The 20835-nt window shown below is 38.3% G+C and overlaps 1 protein-coding gene across 3 annotated transcripts in view; it reads left to right on the forward strand.

Annotated features, from left to right (window-relative positions):
- LOC136361713 (ubiquitin-conjugating enzyme E2 E2) overlaps nt 1-19751 on the forward strand; it is a 201563-nt gene extending 181812 nt beyond the window's left edge. For all 3 annotated transcript variants that reach the window (XM_066319828.1, XM_066319836.1, XM_066319819.1), the window contains exon 6: nt 18960-19751. In XM_066319828.1, coding sequence (XP_066175925.1) covers nt 18960-19057 — 98 coding nt within the window. In that variant the 3' untranslated portion in view covers nt 19058-19751. The remainder of the gene's footprint in view (nt 1-18959) is intronic.
- The last annotated feature ends 1084 nt before the right edge of the window (nt 19752-20835 follow it).

Here is a 20835-nt window from a genome sequence, read left to right on the forward strand (position 1 = left end):
TAATCCAAAGAGCTTTCAAGTGCAGATGGCCCCTGAGACTTTGTGTTTTACTAAGTTTGAAGTGCTAAGCAAATTAATTATTTTTTATAGTTACAGAGCTGATGATGCTGATCTGGGTTAGAATGTTTATTTTTCTCAGTTGATCATTGCCATCCTGGCCCTGGTGAAGGTTCTTGAGCCCCAGGAAAAATATCATTTACAAATGCTTCAGAGAAAATAAACTAACACTGTAACACTGCAGCATTTTTCTTTGCATGGCTTCCTTCTTCACATTAAAAATCTGAACTTGGCTGGCCTGATTATCCCCAATGTCTGAACAGTCTTAACATAGAATCATGTCTGCTTAATAACACGCAGCTAAGCCTCGATTAGAACATCAGAACAAAGCCTACATCTGCCTCACACCAGCCTCTTCCCTTCTGGTGTCATCCTCTGGCTTTGGCTCCTTACCCTTTTTCCCACGTGCAAGTTCCGTGGTCAGGGGTGTTTTTACTCCTCAGCTGACATTCTGGAAGCAAATGCTTTGCTGCTGCTGCTCCTGGCCCTTTTCCCTGTGTGTCAGCCGTGCCCCTGTGTGAGCTCCTGCGATGGGGACGTGCCAGGGGGTGCACACAGAGGATGAGAGTGGCAGGCTGAGATGTGGCCAGCCACAATACTGCTTTCCCACAAACATTAGGCTGAACACTTGGATGGCAGCTGCAGCCAAAGTAACTGCTGAAGGGCTCTACAGAGCCTCACTTGCTTTGCCCTTTAGAATCCTCTGCCTGATTCCTAACCTGAACTGACTCACAGGAATTTTATACCCACTTGTTTTTAAGCAAGTCTGGTCCTGTACCTTAAGTGATGATTTTCTGGTTTTCACTCTTGGTGTACTAATGAAGAGCCATCCTCTTCCCCTGTTGTCATTATTTGCTGCACACTACCAGACCTGTGTCTGTGAGCCTCCTTCTGTAAGAGAGGCTGTCTGTTCCCCTGCTCATCCTCACTGCACTCATCCTTCCTGAATGTGCCTGACTCTTGGAGTTCATTGGGGCATGAGGCACAGCTAGAGAGACTAACCTGCTCATCATCACCGTCATCCGGGTGGAAATATTTACTGCTCCCTGTTGGATGTGCCTATCTCACTTGGCAGCCCCACTGAAGGTTATTTCTGTCTTAGCCCTGTCATTTTCACTGTTTGTCTGCTTTTTAACCCAATTGAGTGAAATGATAGAGAAAGGAAAAGAGGAAAAGGAAAGAGAAAAAAGAAGAAAGGGAGAAAAAAAAAGAAAGGAAGAGCAAAAGAAAGAAAAAGCTTCTGCTAGAAAGGGCATTAACCTCTGGCAAAGGATATGCTCAAAAAACCACCTGCAGTACCCATCGCACTGGGGTCAGCACAAGTTGGTTGCTCTCCTCTCAGATACTTCAGCATATTATTATCAGTGTAAAGATGCTTGTCTGGTTACCTTTTAAACTCACTAGAAAGTGTGAGGCAGTTTGTTTAATGTTACATATAAAGTTTGCTGTGAAGGCAGTTTGAGGCTGAAGCTTGCATGCCCTCACAATAAATGTACTTATAAGAGTAAATGAGTAGCACTACATTACTTTGAACAAGTAGCACTACATCACTCTGATGTGAGACCCATCAATTTTTATAGTAGTTGCAGTTGCACAGCACATCTGAAAAGTAGACTACTTATGTTAAAAAACTCTGCAATGTACATTGTGGCTTTCAAATATATTGTACCCCAGTTAGAATGGATGTACTGTTTTTTACAAGTACTGCCATGAATCATGAATTTACTAGATGGTTTCATACTTTGTTAACCCACATGAAGTAATGTGGCTGTTCATTTTAATGATTTACATTTATCTAAGCATAGATAAGCAAAGTCAAAGATCCTAAGGTTATGGGGATCTGTATGTATCTCAGTAAGGCACACAAGATATGCTTTTAAGCTTTATTCATATGAGTCATCCTTGTATTTTGCCTTTATTTTCACCAGAAACTTCTTGGTTTTGTCACAGAGTAGGTATAACGGGCAATTTTGGATAACATGCTATTGTTCTTTTTCTGATGCAATTACAAGTTATCCATGGTTTAGCATGATTTAGGTCTGCCAAAACTTTGAGCCAAAAGATATTAACACCCTTACATATACCTGCATGAAGGTACTGGTATTTAAGAAAATTTAGAGATTGTGTTCAGTTATTACATTATTCCTTTTCCTATTTTTTTTCTTTTTTTTTTTTTTCTTATCATTTTCCTAAGGGTGTAGGGTGTGCAAGGTTCTGTACTCTTGTTGCTGAGGGTATAAAATCCCAGTTCTGTCATCTTTTGCAGAAAAGGATTCGATAGCGTAATTTAATGCATATCTTTGATCCTCAATGGGTTCTAAAACAGCACTTTGGAGAGTGACTTTTCAACATAATCTTAAAAGCCCTAAAAGCTTGAACGGTATTTGCCCTGCTTCAGAGCTTCTGGGATTGCTGCTGTTTCCAGAACCTCTGCAAAACACGAGTAGGTGGGGAGATTTAAGTCAGACAACATGCAAGGGAGGGAACAGAATCAGTGATTTCTCAGTCCATTTCCCTTTCAGACAGCAGTATACATTCTTGGAGGGAAGTTGGTGTCCTGCTGCAATGCGACTACCCTGTCCTGTGGCAGGTTTGCTTTCAGCAGCCATCCCCAAAGTCTGCTGTTGGAACTGCTCCAGCCAGGGTTCATACCTCCAAGTGCAACATGGATAGATCTGCTGCCTAGAAAGTTTTGAGCATCTCCACATTTTGAATTTATATTGGTATTTTGGAAACATAATCTTCATCCAAATGTCTGTTCATAGCAATTCCACAATCTCTACAAATTTGCATAAGGTATTAACAGGTATTAACAGGAATACCTGGGATTCCCAATATACAACACAATACCCATGGAACTGTCTTCTGCATACCCCAGACAAAGGGGAGTAGGGGTATCTTAAACTTAAACCCTCTTAGGAAAATGCATCTCCCACCAGGAGATGGAGTGAGGCTGCCAGACTTTGATGCCCACTGACACACTCCATGCTCCTGACACTGCTTTGGGCTGACCATCTCTGGCACAAGGGCACCAAGAGCCAGAATTGCCACTGCCACTTAAAAACCCAGTGTGTGTCGATGCATCAAGTTCCACAGGAATAGCTCTGCTTCTTCAGCCAGCAAAGCCCCAGTCATATCAGCATGCATTTTAATACACTAATAGATGTCCACTGTATCAATAGAAAAGATGTATTTTCAGAATTACTGTGATACTTGAAAACACTAGCCTGTCAAAAAAAAAAAAAAAAAAAAGTTTAAAATAAATCCAAGGCAGCTTAATAAAGGAAAATGTAACATAGCTGTAATAATAAAATCTGTTCCATGCTGGAGCATTTGGCTCTGAGTGGGAATTTGGCTGACTTGTGATCATAGCTCTGCTATTTGGCTTCCACGTTCAAACTTTAAAATAGCTACCCAGCCCTAGGTAATGAAGAACAGGTCCATGCTCCTCTCCACTCAGCAGCCTGGATGTACCTTTGTTTCCTTGCATTACTCCATATATCTCAATCCAGCAGGAAGCATGTACCATGTTCCCTCTCGTCTGATGCTTCCCCATAACAGAGGCTGCTTTCTGTCAGTGCCAGTTCACATCAGGTGCTCCTTCTGCAATTTTTTAGACTTCCCAATTATCATTCCTTCTTTTCCCCTCACCCCCAGTTGTGAAGTGAATTTATAAACTCTGGATGACAGCAAGTTCAATGGATCAGCCACTTCTCATTTTCCTCATTCTTGTAATTTTTTTCCTTAAAGCCATAATCTGCACGTTTTGCTACAATCAGAGACTGCTTCAGAATCCAATCTGATTTTTTTTTTCTTTCTCATTTAACATCTTATCAGCTTTGTTCAGTTTATCAAAAAGGACTTTTAGGCTTTCCTGTGCTCAAGTACATGCTGTTGTGGTTTCTAGTGAAATTTTGTTTCCTTTTTGAACCTTTTTGTCAAGATATATAGAAGACAGGAACATTATAAGTACTCATTATAAATACTCATTAGAATTATAAACACTCTTTAATAATGCATATTTGAGTAGATTTGTCAAATGTGATGAATATTCTGGAAAATGACTTGAAATAGTTTTAAGTTGGTAAAACAACATTAATTTGTCCAATTTTATGAGGCTGGCTAAGCCCTGCTACTTTGATTCTTTCCTGGCACTCACAGGCTACCAGGTGCAATGTCACAACACAGAACTATCAGACATACAGCAAAACAATCTCATTTTCCCATGTATCCCTTTTGTAAGCAGCAGAGGGTCATGTAAACAATGAAATTGCTCTGTTGTCTGAGATTATTTATATTCTTTAGCTTGGAGCTGTTTTTTCCCTTTTCTTCAGAGTTTGTATACTGTACTCTGTCAGGAAGTGGGCAGGTTTCTGGGCTGTTTCAGCACAATGGAAAATGCTTTCTTTGTATCTGAAGCAGGAATGCCATGTCACTCAAGCATAGCAACAAGTAACACAGAGTAAATGAAAATAAAAGCAGCCAGAAATCAGTTCAGGGAGTAATGTTTTTCGGTTTGTTCTGAGTTGCAACATAACTTTTCTGTTCCTTTTTACGTCTCTGATGTGAGTTGTCTCCAAAAAAATGAGTTCGTTCAGGAGGCTCTGGCTTAGCAAAGACAAGGTGCAGTGTGTGGTTGCCTTGGTGCTGCTGGGCTGGGAGCAGAGTAAATGGGTGTTTGGCATAAAGGCCATCCTAATAAGTTGTCCTAAGGGAGCATGAAAGGAAAATGCAGCATAAAACTGATGGAGTTTGTTGTGCTCTCAGTGAGTGCAGAATGACTTTGTCAAAGGTGGTGTTGTCTTGGGAAAAATATGAGCAAACTGATCCCATCAATTGCGAGGAGGTTATTTTTGCAAAAAAGTACTTCTGTATCTATAAATATTGCATGTTCCCCTCCCTGTTCTGCAGAACCTGCTGTATAGGTAAATTTACATATTTGCACTGATCATATCATAGAATCTAGAGCTGATATTTGCAAATTCTTGGTAGTTCATTGGTGCTTTCTCTTTCCATTCCTTTTAAAAGATACTGTGCCATACCAGTTATGCTGTAGTGTGTATACAACACTAACCTCTATTCTATAGTTTGAATCACTTACAGTTCCTTATATTCTGAGCTGAGCACACAGTACCAATATGTTAAAGGCATTTAGGCACCTAAAGCTGCTGGCTGACAGCTGGCAGGGTTTTCAGTACTTCCCATGGGATTTCAACATCTGAAGTCTCACTAGGAGCCTCTCAGCACTGCCAGGAAGAGGCTTGCTATGTACATCTGGTCTTTAAATATTTGCAGACACATACACCTATATGTCTTAAACTCTGTGGACATGATCTATAAACATGAAATTAAACAGATGTAAATGCGAGAAATGCAGCAGCACATTATGAAAATTGCTTATAGATATGCATTGAAATGGAATTAATTTCCTTTGCCGTGAAAAGCTGATGAAACTGTTACAAGATTTGTTCTTATCAGTTCAGTAAGTCCCCTCAACATGAACTCATGACTGTGGGGATTATTATAACAGCAGGAAAAACATTTGTGAACTGTCATCCCTTTCGTAGTTCTCAGGAAAATATGTCTTGGAATATCTCCTAATTATGTGTGCAGGGGGAGGAGGCTTGGATCAGGATTACTATTGATGTTGGCCTAAATCATTGCTCTTTTCAGTTGCACTTTGACAACACCTTATGTGTAGAAGACCATTATTTGTGAGCATAGAGGCTTTTAGTGTGTTTAGATTTAGGCTATTCAAAGCTCACAAGACATCATTAAAAAGATTAACACAACTATAGAAGTAAGAATGTTTAGAAATACTTCGTTTTAAACCCCCCATTATGGTTTCAGAAGTCTACAGTCTGTTTAATTTTTTTTTATCTCTGAAAAGTGTCTGGAAATATTTACATAAGAAAATTGGTGGGTTTATGTAATTTAGAAAGTGAATGGTAGAGATTACATTTTAAAAATAAAATCTGGATTTTGTGGTATCCAAGGCACGATGCAGTCATTAGCTATAGCTCCAGATGCCAGTCACACACACACTTACCCTGTTGTTTTTGGGGTTTTCTCCCTGATGTATCTGGAACTCTGCAAAGAATAATGACTAGAAGTACAGTTATTCTCTAGCAGAAGACCAGTGCTGCTCATTGAGTCAGCTACATTGCCTGCAACTGCTCATCCCTCAGTGGTTCAGAGAAAAGTGTAAAAATCCCTCAAAGCACTTTACTCACACAGTAATACACAGGAGAGGAAATTCCCTCCTAGCCACAGCTAGCAATCAGATTATGTGCTGAAGCATGAGCAGTACAGCCTTTGCAATGGTGCATGGCTACCAAGCTTTCTAATTCTTTTTTGAGTTTCCTAAATCACCTTCTAGTATTCCTGCACTATACTTTTTGTGTGTTCTTCACAATTTGGTGTATGAAGCATCTCCTTCCCTTTAACTTTTGCTAAATGTGGTGAGGTTTTGTTTGTGTTCCTTTCTTGCCAGGGAAAAGATAAACAAGACCACTTTTTTTTTTTTTTTTTAATCTTCTTTATCAAATTACCTGGCACATCCTATTTTGTGCTTTTATCCTTCTTGAAGAAATCACCTTAGATTTCAACCATTCCTTAAATGGAAAAAGTTTGACTATGCTGTTAATGATTTCTTGTCCTTTTCAATAATGTTTTTGCTCCTAATTTGTTTTTGCTTAAGTAGATGTGAAAAAAATTGAACTTCAGACATAATAATACCCAACCATCAGTTTATTAAATGGCATCTGATTAAATCAGAGATTGACTGAAATCCAAATCAGTAAAGAGGCTTTGTATGTCTGTGATAAGAAGTAAATGTAAAGGGATGTAACTGGCACTCATAAGAAAACAGAGCCTTGTCACAACATTTAACTGTTCCTCATTTTTATTATTCCTCAGAAAGGATTTCTAGAACATATAAAATACAATCTTATCACAGAATGGAAGTAAAGCTGGAAAAAGATACACCTGACTTTTGGGTTGTTTGGGGTTTTATTACATGAAACTTAGAAAAGCTATATGATAAATATACATACAGGGCTTTTAAAGGGTTGTTGATTTTTTCTCAAGAAGTTTCTGCACAGAGTTTCTTTAAGCTTAGACTCAACCATTATTAAATTAGAAGTAATTCAGAAAATGCATGAGTGATGGATGCTACAAATACAAAAGGCTAGAATTCATTTTCTTTCCAATAAACATGAGTAGTTTAAAATACTACCAGTGGATGTTTCCTATGCCCATTACCTCAGAGAGAAGACAGATAATTTAGTGCATACACATCGTAAATCTTTGTGTCAACCAAGACCAAAATAAGTGATCAGCATTAAATGTTGAACAGTGTGAAGTATTTAAATAAAGCTCTTAGTTATTTCTCATGTATAAAATACAGATTTCTAGCTTAATTTGAATGAGTTCCAAGATAGAAAGTAAACTGCTTTTCAAAATACACTCTGATGTTTAGAAGTCATTAAATGTATTTTCTGTGTTTCATGCAGGTTTTGCCTGCCAATGTAGACATGTCTTTAACCACATTGGAATCTTTTTTTGTTGTTTGTAGTAGATAGATCACTTGCAGGCTTAACCCATTCTACTAAATACATTTTTCTCACTAATATAACTGTAGATATTTAAAGGGAAAACACATAAAACTAGAAAATCAATAAATTTAGACATCACATTCTAATTTCACAATAATTTAATCTAATGTTCATTATTCTCAGCCATTAAAAATAGCTCAGATTTCAGATGGAGTAAACTGGCATCAGTCCTGCTGAGCTTTTATACTCCAGATTTTTCATTTAGACTTTGTTCCATTTTACTAAGTGGGGGGTTGTTTTGTGTGTTTGTTGATTTTCTTTTTCCCTGTGTAGCTTTTTTAACATAAAGGCAAGAACAGATTTATCAAATTTCTTGCTATACATTTCTAACTGCCTAAGAACCACCCTCATTAGGACCTTAATTAGCGCAACTATTTTTAAGACTGATTCTTCCTGTTCCTAAAATACAATTATTTTTGTTTCACCATAGAAATCACACTGCTCCACATTCTTTAAGCTCCTGAAAGAAAGCCTGCTACATTTGGCTAACAGATCCCCAGTAAGAATGTAGAGTCAGTCCTGAAAAGCAAAATTTATAAGTCCGGATATGTTAGCTATTAAATCATTTAGTCTCTCACTTTCTTGCATAGGATTTCAGAAATTAGTATTCCTGAGTCATTCAGATTCTACCTTCAGAGATGATTTACACCTCTGCAAGACATGTCTCTCGTATTTTGCATGGCTAATTTTCTACATTATTCAGCAGGGGAGGAGGAAATGGTTGTTTGTTTTTTACAGTTTTGCACATCTATCAAAAGCAACAAATAAAACAAATTATATGCGGTGTGTGTTTCAGAATCCCTATTTTCACAGCAAATTAAGTTCAGGTGCTTTAGATGGAGTTGTAGACAGCTACTTAAATACCAAAATATATGGTGCAATTGTCCCAAATTTAAGGATGGGTCGTACTGTAAGATTTCCTATTCATGTGGGATACAGAAATAGAGCTTTGATTAATAAATTGTTTGTAGAATTTTCCATCTGTACAAGGCTTAGAAAAAGGCCCTTCTATGAAGTGGAGCATTTAGAACTCCAAGATGAATTAGATTTCAGAAAATTCTCAGAGGCTGGAATCCTCACTGCTTGGGTTTTTATAATATTGATTAGATAAAGTGGCTGTATAAAGTGGCATGAAAGTAGAACTTACTGTAAGACATAATATTACAGTAGCAAAAGGAATTCCTTAATGACCTTCCATGTCTTTTTCATCTCCACCTTGTATAGCTTTTTTCTACAGCTCAGTCTTAGGACTCTTTATGCCAATGCCTGAAATCATTTTGCAAAGTGATTATCATTTAGTCAGGCATGCCAGTGGAGTCAATGTGACCCTTCAGGCAGGAAAGATAAGATTTCCAAATAAAGTTATTTTAACTGTTACTAAATAAGAAAATATTGCTGTAAAATATCACAAATTGAATCTTTTTTCAGTATTGCCAAGTAACTTCATTATAACTAATGCAGAAGTAAAACTTGGCTATGTGATGAGTGCTACTTATTTTGTTTAACCTGTTTTTTTCCTTCTAGTCCTATTAGAACCTGTCCATAATTAGGCATAATTATATTCGTGTTCTGAAGTTAATCTAGAAGTGGTTAGTCCAGTTGGTTGCTAAAATGGGGTTCTTTTCTCACTCACCTGCTGGTGCCTCAGTCACTGCCTGTAGAGATAGGGAATGGAGTGGCCTGACTGTTTTTTGTGTTATTGGGTAACAGTAAGAGGTGTGTTCATGCAAGGCACACCTAAGTTCCTATTCCTGTTCCAATGGATGTTTAACTTGCCAAGGGATTTCAGGCCCTAGGCTATGAAAGAGTTTTATTTAGTAGGCTTTTAGAAGGGATAAAATTCTTCACTAACCCTGCCTTTTGTAAATAAAGGCCTCTTGTGTTCTTTTGACATTTTTATGGGATTCTTAATAGCAGTTTTGGATTTAAATTTGACAAATTAGTAATGAGGTTTGGATTTAAATTTGACAAATTAATAATGAGATTTAATAGGACGAGAAGGGGAAAATCAGATTAAACCAAAATAAGCAGCATTCATAGCATATGTAGGCTTTTCTATTTTCTAAGGATGAATTGCAATAAAGGTATAAAGGGATAGATTCAAGAGAGGGATTCAGATGACTCCTGCATCTGACCTAAAATGAGTATGTTTAAGTTGAAGATTTTTGATGTTGCTGACCTTCAAACAGTCTTCTAAGAGTGAAGATGGCTTTAGGACTCACTCTCAGTGTCTAAAAGACCAGACCATGCAGTAACACCTTCTCCCCTCCCTGTCCTCTGGGAATCCACGTGATAAGTAGATCCTATAGGACCTCGTGGTTTTCTTGCAGAGCAGTCTCCTTTGGTACATGTCATTATAGGACGTCTAACCCCTCACAAAACATGGTCACAGAGTTTACCCACAGTTGCTTAGGGGTTAAGCTGTTTGCTCAGGATGTGTAAGACCCGTGGGTCAGTCCTTTGCCTGGAGGTGATTAGTGGGAAATAAGGAGAGACAAATCCAGAGGAAAACTGGTTCCATTATCTTTAGAGGGAAGAAATGCCAAAGACACGAGCATTCCAACAAAATATCTCTCTCTCTTAGTGAATCTTCAGACACACAAAAAAAAAATCACATCCACAGTGCTTTTCTGAAAATACAGTTGTGACCCTATGGATAAAAGCCAGTTTAATTATGGGTCTTAGCATTTTGGTTGCTTGACAACATGTTGAGATCCGAGGCTGTGATTTTCTTATTACCCGCTCACAGCCATCTTCCTCAAGGTAAATGCATATTGCTGTAACTTCTTCAAATTTTATCAAACCACATGCCATGTAATGTCTTTCAAATTAAGTTCTACAGTTACTAGCATCTTTTTATTAATTTTTTTTTCCTAATAGCAATGACTGCTTCTCAACTGAGGTTGTTATTATGAACAGACACATTGCTAATGTATCTGTGCTTTTAATATTGAGACGCATCCAAGCATCAAAGTGAAGTGTGTTATTTCAGAATTTTAATTGTTCCAGCATACTGGCACTTCTAATAGGTGCATGTTCTTCCTTAATTAAAGACAACTCTTCAAGATCAGTACTCTGTGCCTCACTGATCCATGATTGCCTCAGCTAACTCCCAGTCAGCCAGTAATGTTTATAGAAATCCTGCTAAAAACTGAAGACTGAAAAAAAAAAAATCTTTCTCTTTAAACAAGAATGATTTCCCTTGGCAAGATACAGAGATGAATCACTGCCAACACTTTCCTTTAAGAGCTGCGTTAATAAAATTGAGCCAGATAATACTCCTTATTTCTGAAACATCTTTTTCTTAGGCAGCCTCATATTTCACACAGGTCTGTGGTAGGTAGCCTGAGAGCAATCAAACACAAGTCTAGAGAGAAGAATGAATTTCTCCCTCCATGCTTACAAAATGGATATTTTAGTAAATGGATGTTTCCTAAACTAGATTTGCAGAGCTCCTCTATTTTTCAAAATAGGTAACATTTTTTCTCTAGATAACAGTTTGGACATTGTAATCAAGTCACGTATGCCTTAATATTTGTGTAACTGCAATCATTGTGCAAACTTAACAGAGGTCAAATGTATTTCTGACAATTCTGCAGAGCTCAAAATTTAGAGTCAAGTCATGGATTGCAGTCTTTTTGTCATGTACATGTGTACAGCCACATTTATGAAATATCCAGATACCTTGCCTGGGTGATGGCAAGCTTTAGTCCAGCTTTACAGATGGGAAGCTAAGGCACCCACTGTAAGAGCACTTGACTTTCTTTCTATATATATTAGAATATTTCTATTGAATGTTGAGAAGTGAGCAGAGAAATCTGTAAAACTAGTTTCTGAAATAAGAACATTTCATTATATGTTATATCGTATGGTTTCTACTGTGAACTATAATTTCTAAAATTGATATTGCATTCATTTACTTTTTTCCTAGTACATATCTGATCTTTCTAGAATTTGCTCCTTTCTCCTCTAGTGACAACCATTTTTCTTTACTCGAACAACTAATTTTATTTGTTCTCTTTTTTTAACACAGCGTTTATCGATCACTTTAATCATTCTTCTATATTGCTTTCAAAGAGCCCCGCGGATGGTTAAATACGTTCTGTGCGGATAGCTGAAATCGTGATTTTGTGAAAGTCGGGAATAAATTGTAGTTCAGCTTGTAGGCTGTGTAAAGCAATTCAGAGCCCTGCCACCCCCCTTTGTTCTGCCCTGAATCATGCTGTTGTTCCCATCCGTGCGCGTGTGTTGATCAGGCTCCCGACCGCGAGCTCGTTTCATTGCTGCACAAACATGGATTAGCGCTGCCGCACTCCTTTTCACCCGGGCCTGGGCTTCAACACTCTTTCCAAAGGTGAAGGGTTAGTGGAGTAACTCTGTGTGCCACTTCACCTGTCTCTGCCTCCAAAGAATTACTTAGCCCTGTGCATTATTATTAATGATAGCAAAAGAGAGCAACACTGCTGCTCTAAGATCACTGAAGGATGCTGTGATGCATTTCACATATCTCATTTTCTACATCAAGACTCACAGTATCCTTGACATGGTCTTCTAGGAGTTCACTGAGTTTGAAACAGGTGATATGTGGCTAACTGTGAAAACTTCCTGAGGCAAAGTGACACAATAAATAAAATTACTCACAAACAATTCATCTTCTCTTAATCCCTTCCTCCAGGAGTACTAAATTGTTCTGTGACATATTTGGTATAGCATGTCTCACGCTGCCTTTGCAGTTTTCACTGACTGGTCTTTTTATAACACTAACATGGATACCACTGAAAACAACATAAGAAAGTATAATTATATATTAAATAATTTTTCAAATGCAGTTTAAGGGTGACTCTGGTGTGAATCAAACTGTCGGCATTTGCTGTTAAGAGAACTGGTGTTTGGTATAGTACTAGTTTCTGCTCTTGCCCCAGTCCTACGTTTGTTTTTTTGGTTTTTTTGGTTGTTTTTTTTTTTTTTTTTTAGTTTGCATTTTAGGTCTTAAAGGTTGGTACAATATTCAAACCAACAAATACTGGATTCAGAAATCTTGTTTTTCACCGCAAGCCAATATGGAAATATATTCTGTCTTGCACAGCTATTAGCAATGAAAGCACCAAACAAAATGTAGTTGCTGAAAATATGAACCTTTATTCTGGGGAGATTTGGTTTTGGGGTAGCCAGACCTGCCTGTAGTGCTGTATAAAAATTACTCCAATGCAGGTGTCCTGTAGATGACATAAAGAGCACATCAACTTTTCCTTAAAAAAAAAGCTCAAGCACTCCACATTTTTTTAGTTGAAAAATAAATACAGCATAATATCTGATAGAGAGAGGCCATCCTATAAGAAAGAAACAAAAGAAGTAGTATTCCCTAAACCAAAAACACTTCTAAATGTGTAAGTGAAGTTAAAATAACTAGAAAATTACTTATTTGTTTCATGTCACACATTCTGTCCAAAGAATAGGAAATATTTAAGTTTTGCTGGCTGCTGTTTCAGTACAGGTAGTTCTGTAGAGCCTCTCATTGGGGTGCCCTCACAGCCATGAGCATGGAGTTGTTTAGTTCAGGAGAAGGAATAAGACCTTTCAAATTATATCTAACTTTTGGAAATTCTTCGACTTTAATTTTGCTCTTCAGCTGGAGCCCAACTCTTCACAGCCTGATACAGAGCTGAATCTAAACCTGGACCAAGAGAAAAAGTACATCCTAAATATTTGTATGAAGAAACTGAGATTTTTATAGGGCTGTGGGGTTTTTTAGGTATTAAGGTACTCCAGAGAACCCACTCTGGAGGTACTCTTTCTGAGAACCCACTTGTGGTGGTATAATAACTGGCTCCATCAGCTGTTCTCTATTAAAACTGCAAAATACTGCAATGGAAATAAAATTCTACTTTATAAATGCTCATAAAAAAATATAAAATGCTTACAAACACCCATAATGCACGTTTTAAGTCTAGATGTGTGTCTCTTTAACCATGTTGGCATTGCCGATTGGAATTTCATTGCATATTGTGTGGTTGATGGGGAAGGCACATTGAAATCAAGCTGTTAAACACACCATCTCCGTTTTTTATTTCACTAGAGTATGTTTGCTGTATTTTTAAAAGAGCATTGCAAAGCCCAGGAGATGAATTTTGCTCTGAAATTGCTATTTGCTGACATAGAAATAGCTGTAAAAATACAAGCCGAGAAAAATGTAGTGTTGCAATATATTTTCATTTATTTGGGGGGAAAGTAGCTTTTAAAGAAGAATTATAGTCTGTCTTCTGAATGATAAAGCAGTTTAACTAGCATTAAACACAGCTGAAATTTTGTAATGACCAAACCTCAGCTCATCCAAATCCCCAATAGCATTAACTCCCTAGAATTGAACTGTAAATTTGATTAGCCTTACAATAGACATGAGACACAAATGTTCTTCCTTATACAGTCATATTAAGTGGCTGCAAAAGAAGATGACAAGGTATTGTAGAGCAGTGCATACAACCTTTTTAAGCTAGGGACAAGCTCCAGCTCACCCAGCTTTCAGAACCACATAAATACAAGGCAATTTCATGAATTCTTATATAATATGAGGATTACATATGGTGAGGTGAGGAGGGATTTAGCAGCTGCAGTCTTCCTGTAAATCATCCAGAAGATTTTTTTCATAGTCTAGTTCTTTGGATTGACATTTTCCTTGTAAACTACGTTGCTGAAACATAGTTTCTGTCCTTGCCTCTATAATATGGTGCCTTTTTTATATATTTTCATTACTCATGCGCTGACCTCTGGTGTGAAATTTGATCCTGTAATTTCTGGTGTGTTAATATTTTGCATGGAAATAATCAGAGTGCAGGATAACAAATTTCCTTTACACAAGTTAAAGGTTATGGAGGCAACCTAGGATGGGTTTTTAGAAGTTCAGAGTCTGGGACTGGAAGGAACAGTAAATTATAAGGCATTAAAGATTTCTGGGTGCACAGGCTTGCAGCAGCTCCTCCACTGAGCTGAGGGTGTGGACCACAGCACAACTTCCCATGCGCCCTACATGTGGCTGTCACAGCCAGTGTCACCTGCAAACCTGCTCTGGGGATCCAGTGCCACCCAGGATCAGAGGTCACCCTGCCTCATCCGGGCTGGCACAGCCACCAGCACCCCAAAGGCTGGGAAACCCATTCCTGCCCACAGGACAGGGAAGGAGCTGTGCACAGAGGGTGCCGTCCCAGCTCTCAACCCAGCCACCAGACATCTGGTGATCCAAGAGTACATTTCTCCTACCAGGCCAGGAGTTGCATAGATATGCTATTTTTTATTAATTTACTGTGGGCTTATTTTAATTTCTTTCACTAAATTGTTTCAGTAACACATTCCTGGCACAACTTTATACTCCTATCCCCTGGTAATTGTTGTCATTTGGACACAGTCCTGTTTAGAGTCAAATTCTGAAATTAACCCTGATTCATTGATGAATCATGTTACTTCTTTAAGGGGAAAAAAAAAAAAAAGGTAAAAACTAGAGCAGTTTACTAGTTATAGAAACAAATTTCTAGCATCAAGAGTAAAACCACACATGCAAATGGAAAATAAGAAAGTTTTCTGGTTGTGAGAAATGGAAACAAAAGAAAAATGTTGTTATGATTTTTGAGATCCAATTTTCCTTTTCATCTCTTAATTAGATAGTTTATGCAGTGGTTGTTTTATAAATACATATGTGGCCTTACTAATGGATATTTCACAATAACCCCTAAACAGTGCAGCCCAGCTGAGCACCAGGTGGTGCTCAGCCATGTGCTACATAGCTTAGGGCTGTAAATGGGGACCATTGTTTCTTCCTCATACTTGGTGTTTTGTAGGATTTCTTCCTCATACTTCGTATTTTGTAGGACTTGGGCACTATGACAAAGGCTTGTGCATGTTGAGAGTTAAATCTTTTAATTGTTTTAATTAGGATGCTTCAATTTATCTTGTAATCTCTGTTATGGCCTGTCACGGGGAATGACATAGTGGTGATGACTAGTGACTCATGGAGTGTTGAGAGATGTGTCTCCTTGGACCTGCTGGCTGGAGCTGCCCACACAGATGAGGGAGAGACCAATGGCATTTTTGGAGCTCACACTCTGTCCTTAGATACTGCAGCACAAATGCAGCGTGCTGCTTCAAATTGGCCAGTGAGCCCCTGGTTGGGTGGCTCTGGTCTGAAGTTTGAATTTCCCTCCTCGCCAGCTGTCCTGGCTTCCCAAACAAAGCAGTTTTGCCTCCTGATGGCTTTATGGCTTCACAGCAATAAAATATGCCAGTTCTTCAAACACCTATTGAAGTGTCCTTTTTAAAGTCCTTATAAGCATCTATGTGTGACACACCTCCAGACCCTCTGACAGAGATGTGAAATAGCTGAGCTTCACTGTCAGTAGCTATTTTTCTATTCCTTGAAATAAATTCCTTGCTCTCAAATGGTTTTCCCAGACCATGGATTTGTCTGTTTTTATTCAATATTGTTATAACCAATAAAACATACAGCCAAACTGGGGAGAAAAAAAACAAAAAAAAAAAAAAAAAAAAAAAAAAAAAAAAAAAACACCAAAACAATGCCATTGCTGTAATTACTGAAAGTACCTTTCAGTAACATTTGCTTGGCAGCTGGCTCTGGGTGCAGCTGCTCCTGCTCATGCTACAGCAAGCAAGGACCTCTCTTAGCTTCCACAGTCCTGCTTCATACAGCCAGACACCAATGGAGGGAGGCACTGGCTTGGGGGAAGCACCTGAGATGATTGATAGTTGATTCTCAGGTCACTCAGCAGGAATTTCGTTGTAGGAACCTACAACAAAAGCTTTGTAGATTCAGGCAGTCATCTCCACTCTTTCAGCTGCCAAAGAAAACACTGCAGAGACAAAGGCTTGAACATGCAAATAAATAAACAGCCCCATTCTTTGCATTACTGGACTTGAACAGATTTCCACACCTTACCAGGAACTCCTCTCACTGATTCTCTCACCCCAAAGGAAAGGAAACACTCTCCCATGGTGGGAGGAGGTTGGCAGGAAGAGCCTGTACTTTCCAGAGCCTTGTAAATATGTATGTTGTTGAAATACTTTCTTGCTAGTAAAAGGAGGTATAGATGAAACCCCACACTAGGAAACCAAGCATTCTAATTATCATCCAGGTTTGGGGATGATGATGTGATCCTCAGTATCCTTGCTGTATATCAAGGAAATCAGTTTACAACTCTCAGTATGAAAGACATGCTTTCACAGATTTATCCTGCCAGTAAAAATAACTTTCAGATTTGAACTAGATAAACCTTTACTACAGCACATCACTGTTCACTGACTCATACAAGGTTTTATAAAAATCTCAGATGCATCACTTCAAATACACACTAAACCTCAATAAGAACTTGCACATTCCAGATCATAATGCTGTGATATTCCTGCAACCCTTCCCAGCCAGATGCCTCAGAGGCCTAACCCCACCTTCCCCTACAAGAATGAAAACCAGGATATGCTTCAAATTTTGCTTCAAAGATACCTTGCAAGTTCAACTCTTAGTTTCCATTTCTCCACAAGTCTGTGGAAGTGTTTCTCTGCACTGGCCTTGTGTCCGAGGAGGATGTGGGAATTTGCAGCAGTGCTCTCACGCTCATCCCCAAGCTACCATTACACTGTGACAAGGTTTCCCTGTTGCTGTTGAGGGAAATCTTTTTGCGGAGAGAAATGTTGCCCTTTCCTATTGCTCAGGTTCCCCATTTACCCTACAGTGCTTCTCAAACCTCATTTCAGCCACAAATAACTTTCTGCTACTTAAGTGCCTTTAGACTGTTAACCTCCTCTTTGCACAGGACAAAATCCCTCAGATAATCCCTTACACAGTTTTTCTCCCTGGCTGTGGAGTTAAAGGTGATATACTTTCTAGTCTATGACTTTTAAACTCTATATTAGACCAGATATTCTTCTTTTACACACATGCATGTAAAAATAACCAAGCCCAGGCCTCAGTGACCTCCTCTGGATATATTAAGATAACAAAGGTAAGCACATGCAGGAAGAGTTTGCAGGACAGAGACTACAGGGATTTATTACACTGCAGTCACACTTGTTTTACTAATTTAGAAGGTGCAAACTTAACATTCAAATCACAGGCTCTCCCTGAAAGTGCAGGTTGTGCATGGAAAACAAAAGAATTTGTTTTATTAGCTATCACCCACTAATATTCGGTGAGATTGGCAGTCAGCCAATCAAACTATTTTTTGCTAAGCCAACATGTTTCCCCTATCATAAACTGCTATCATCAACCAAACAAAAAAGCCCAGCTTTACTCTGCTTGACAGAAGGCCTGACATCTTGTCCCAGGAATTTCAGTGGTTAAAAGTGCAAGCAGCACACTCAGATTACTGCACTGAGAAAGCTGATGCTCATATTGTTCAATGGCACCATCTTCAGACAACAACAAAGCTGATTATTACCTGGCTTTCACAAGAAGTTGTGTTCATCTGTCTTAAGTCAGAGAAAAGTGTGGTATCAGTGCCTCTGGACTTGGCACAGTACAATCTCAGAACATTTACTGTTGCAGAAGAAATATAAAGTTCCCCCTCAAAAAAAGGGGGAAACTAAATTTTGTCTGCTTAAATTGAGAAGAGAAAAATGTTGTGTGAAAAAGAAAAATGTTGATTAAATACGGTCATTTATGAGAATGTCTTGTCTTGGATTGGTTCTTTTTAGGGGATTGGTTGTTTTTGATTAATTATTTGTGAAGTAATTTGTAGATCCAGACCATATCATGCAGCATTCTGGCCATAGGAATACTCAGAAAGATCCCATGAATTAAATAACAAGTCTCAAGATTTGGAATTAACTTCTGTTGCTTTGAAAATAGCACTTGCTGCCCTAATTCCTTATATTTCTTTATGCCTTGAAACTAAAAGTATTTAAAAAAAAAAACCAAAACAACATTCAACCTGATAATAGAAATAGAGCTCATGCTCTTCTTGGGTGAAAATGTGAATAGTTGTGTGGGTCTAACACCATAAATTAATTACATCACCTGAAGGTGAGTTTTAGCTCAAAATAAAATTACCAGAACATTTTTTTCATGAGGTAGAACTTTAGAAAATCGTTTCAGTTAGATGTTTACAAGACATGTATAGCTAATTGCCATCCATCTCCCCTTCATCTCCTTTGAAAACAAGGCTGGTGTATGTAGGCACCTTGTTCTTGCAGTTAGACCTAAGAGAACTGAACGAATGTGGATCTGAAAACAGCTTTTCCATCCTCCCAAGGCTGACATGCATTTGATGGTTTGTGTTTCCTTTTCAGCTGACCCCCTGGTTGGAAGCATTGCCACTCAGTACATGACTAACAGAGCAGAGCATGACAGAATGGCCAGACAGTGGACCAAGCGATACGCCACATAGGAACCTCCTCTAGGATTTGCTGGACCTGTGCAAGCACATTCACTAAGTGCATCAATAGCCCTCTCCCTTCATTCTTATTTTTTATTAAATTTTGAACCATTTTGTGACAAAAGGTTGTCCCTACTTCCTTTTTTTGTTTCATTTTGGTTTATTTTTATTTTTATTTGTTCTGGGTTTTTTTGTTCTGTTAACTTGAAAGTTGTTTCCCTCAAATGTAGACAGGGAATTTTGGTTATCAGTGCAAAGAATGTTGGATCTGTAATAGTATAGAGCTTTATCAGAAAGCTTTGTATTAATGTGTGGGGTTTTTGTTTTTTTTCTTTCATGTGGTTTTGGGGAAAACAAACAAATTCAGAATTATATCTCGTTTCTACTTAAATGTAGTGTTTAGGGTTATTTTTTTGTACTGAAGTCTTTAATGGTGGGTGCATGCTACTGGGAACAAGTTTTGTATAAAAGCTTAAAATCAAGAATCACTGTGCATTACTAAGACTGTGTTTATCACTAGCCTTCTGTTTCCCACACAAAAGGCTATTGCATTGAACAAATTAATATGTATTTTGATTTACTTAAAAAACAAGAAAAAAAAAGTGCTTGTAAATTTCTTAGGGACCTGCCACTTTTGACTGTGGATCAGTTGATGTACACTTGTATTATTAAAGCACTCAATAAAACACTGTGGCTGATAAATGCACTTCTTGCAGGATGGTGCTTTTGCATTTATGCAGCATAGGCTACTTAGTCTTCACATAATACCACTGCAGGTTAAAAAACTATTTTTAGACTTGAACTATTCACTTCTTCTCAACAATGCATTTCTTAACTTAGAATTCTTCATTGTGTCTTTCTTCATATACAAACATCTTCCAGATTTCAAGGCCTTTCTTTCACATGCCTGTGCTCAGCCTTGCTATTCAGAAGCCTCTTGCTGCATCTTTTACACTGTGGCTTCACCATATCCGTCTTGTTACATTTAAAATAGTTGGCAATAAAAATAGTCTTGCAGTGAAAGCAGAATATTGATGTTGAATTTATACAGCAGGGCTTATTTTGCCTTTCTCCAAGCTCTTTGACTGTAAAAGCAACTGTTATTTAAAAAAAAGTAAATGAAGGTTTTCGATGGGAAAATTGAGCCCACTGCACCAATCATTCCCAGCACATTCAATGATAAGGGTATTTCTATTCAGATTTGACCTTCAGGCTAATTTTAGATATGCAGCCATGGAGGGAAAACTTCTACTTGGCTAAGGAAATGTGTGGGTGTTGTGATTTAGAAAATATATACTGTGATGCTGATAGCTGAATGTTCTTTGTGTTGCAAGGCATATTGGAAAACCCCTGTCTCATATAATTAAACGTTACAGATGCTATATACAGTGCTGGCTTGCCCTCTCCCCTTTCTCCTTGCTTCTTACGTTTAAAGAAGATCTTATCTTAAAGAAGATACATTACAGCAGGGTCACATACAGGGAGAGCCAATCCCATCACACTCCAACCCAATTCAACCCTCACGAAAACTAAAGCAGTCAAGGTGACACCACGGGGCCTCTACACCCACCACTGCACTGCCCAGCATTTCCATTTCCAGGCTCTTTTCTTTTTCTCTTGATCATTTACTAATAAACTGAGCAGACATTCAGCTTCAATCTGCTGGTGAGTTGCCCTCTGCATGAAGAAAAGCTGAACGTTGATGTAGCTGTAGATGGTCTATAACTACCACCCCAAGAATCACGGGGATCTCAAAGAAATAATCCGACTCTCCTGATCAAAGCAAACAG

Source organism: Sylvia atricapilla, chromosome 1 (genome assembly GCF_009819655.1).
Source record: "Sylvia atricapilla isolate bSylAtr1 chromosome 1, bSylAtr1.pri, whole genome shotgun sequence".
In the NCBI taxonomy this organism is placed as follows: Eukaryota; Metazoa; Chordata; class Aves; order Passeriformes; family Sylviidae; genus Sylvia; species Sylvia atricapilla.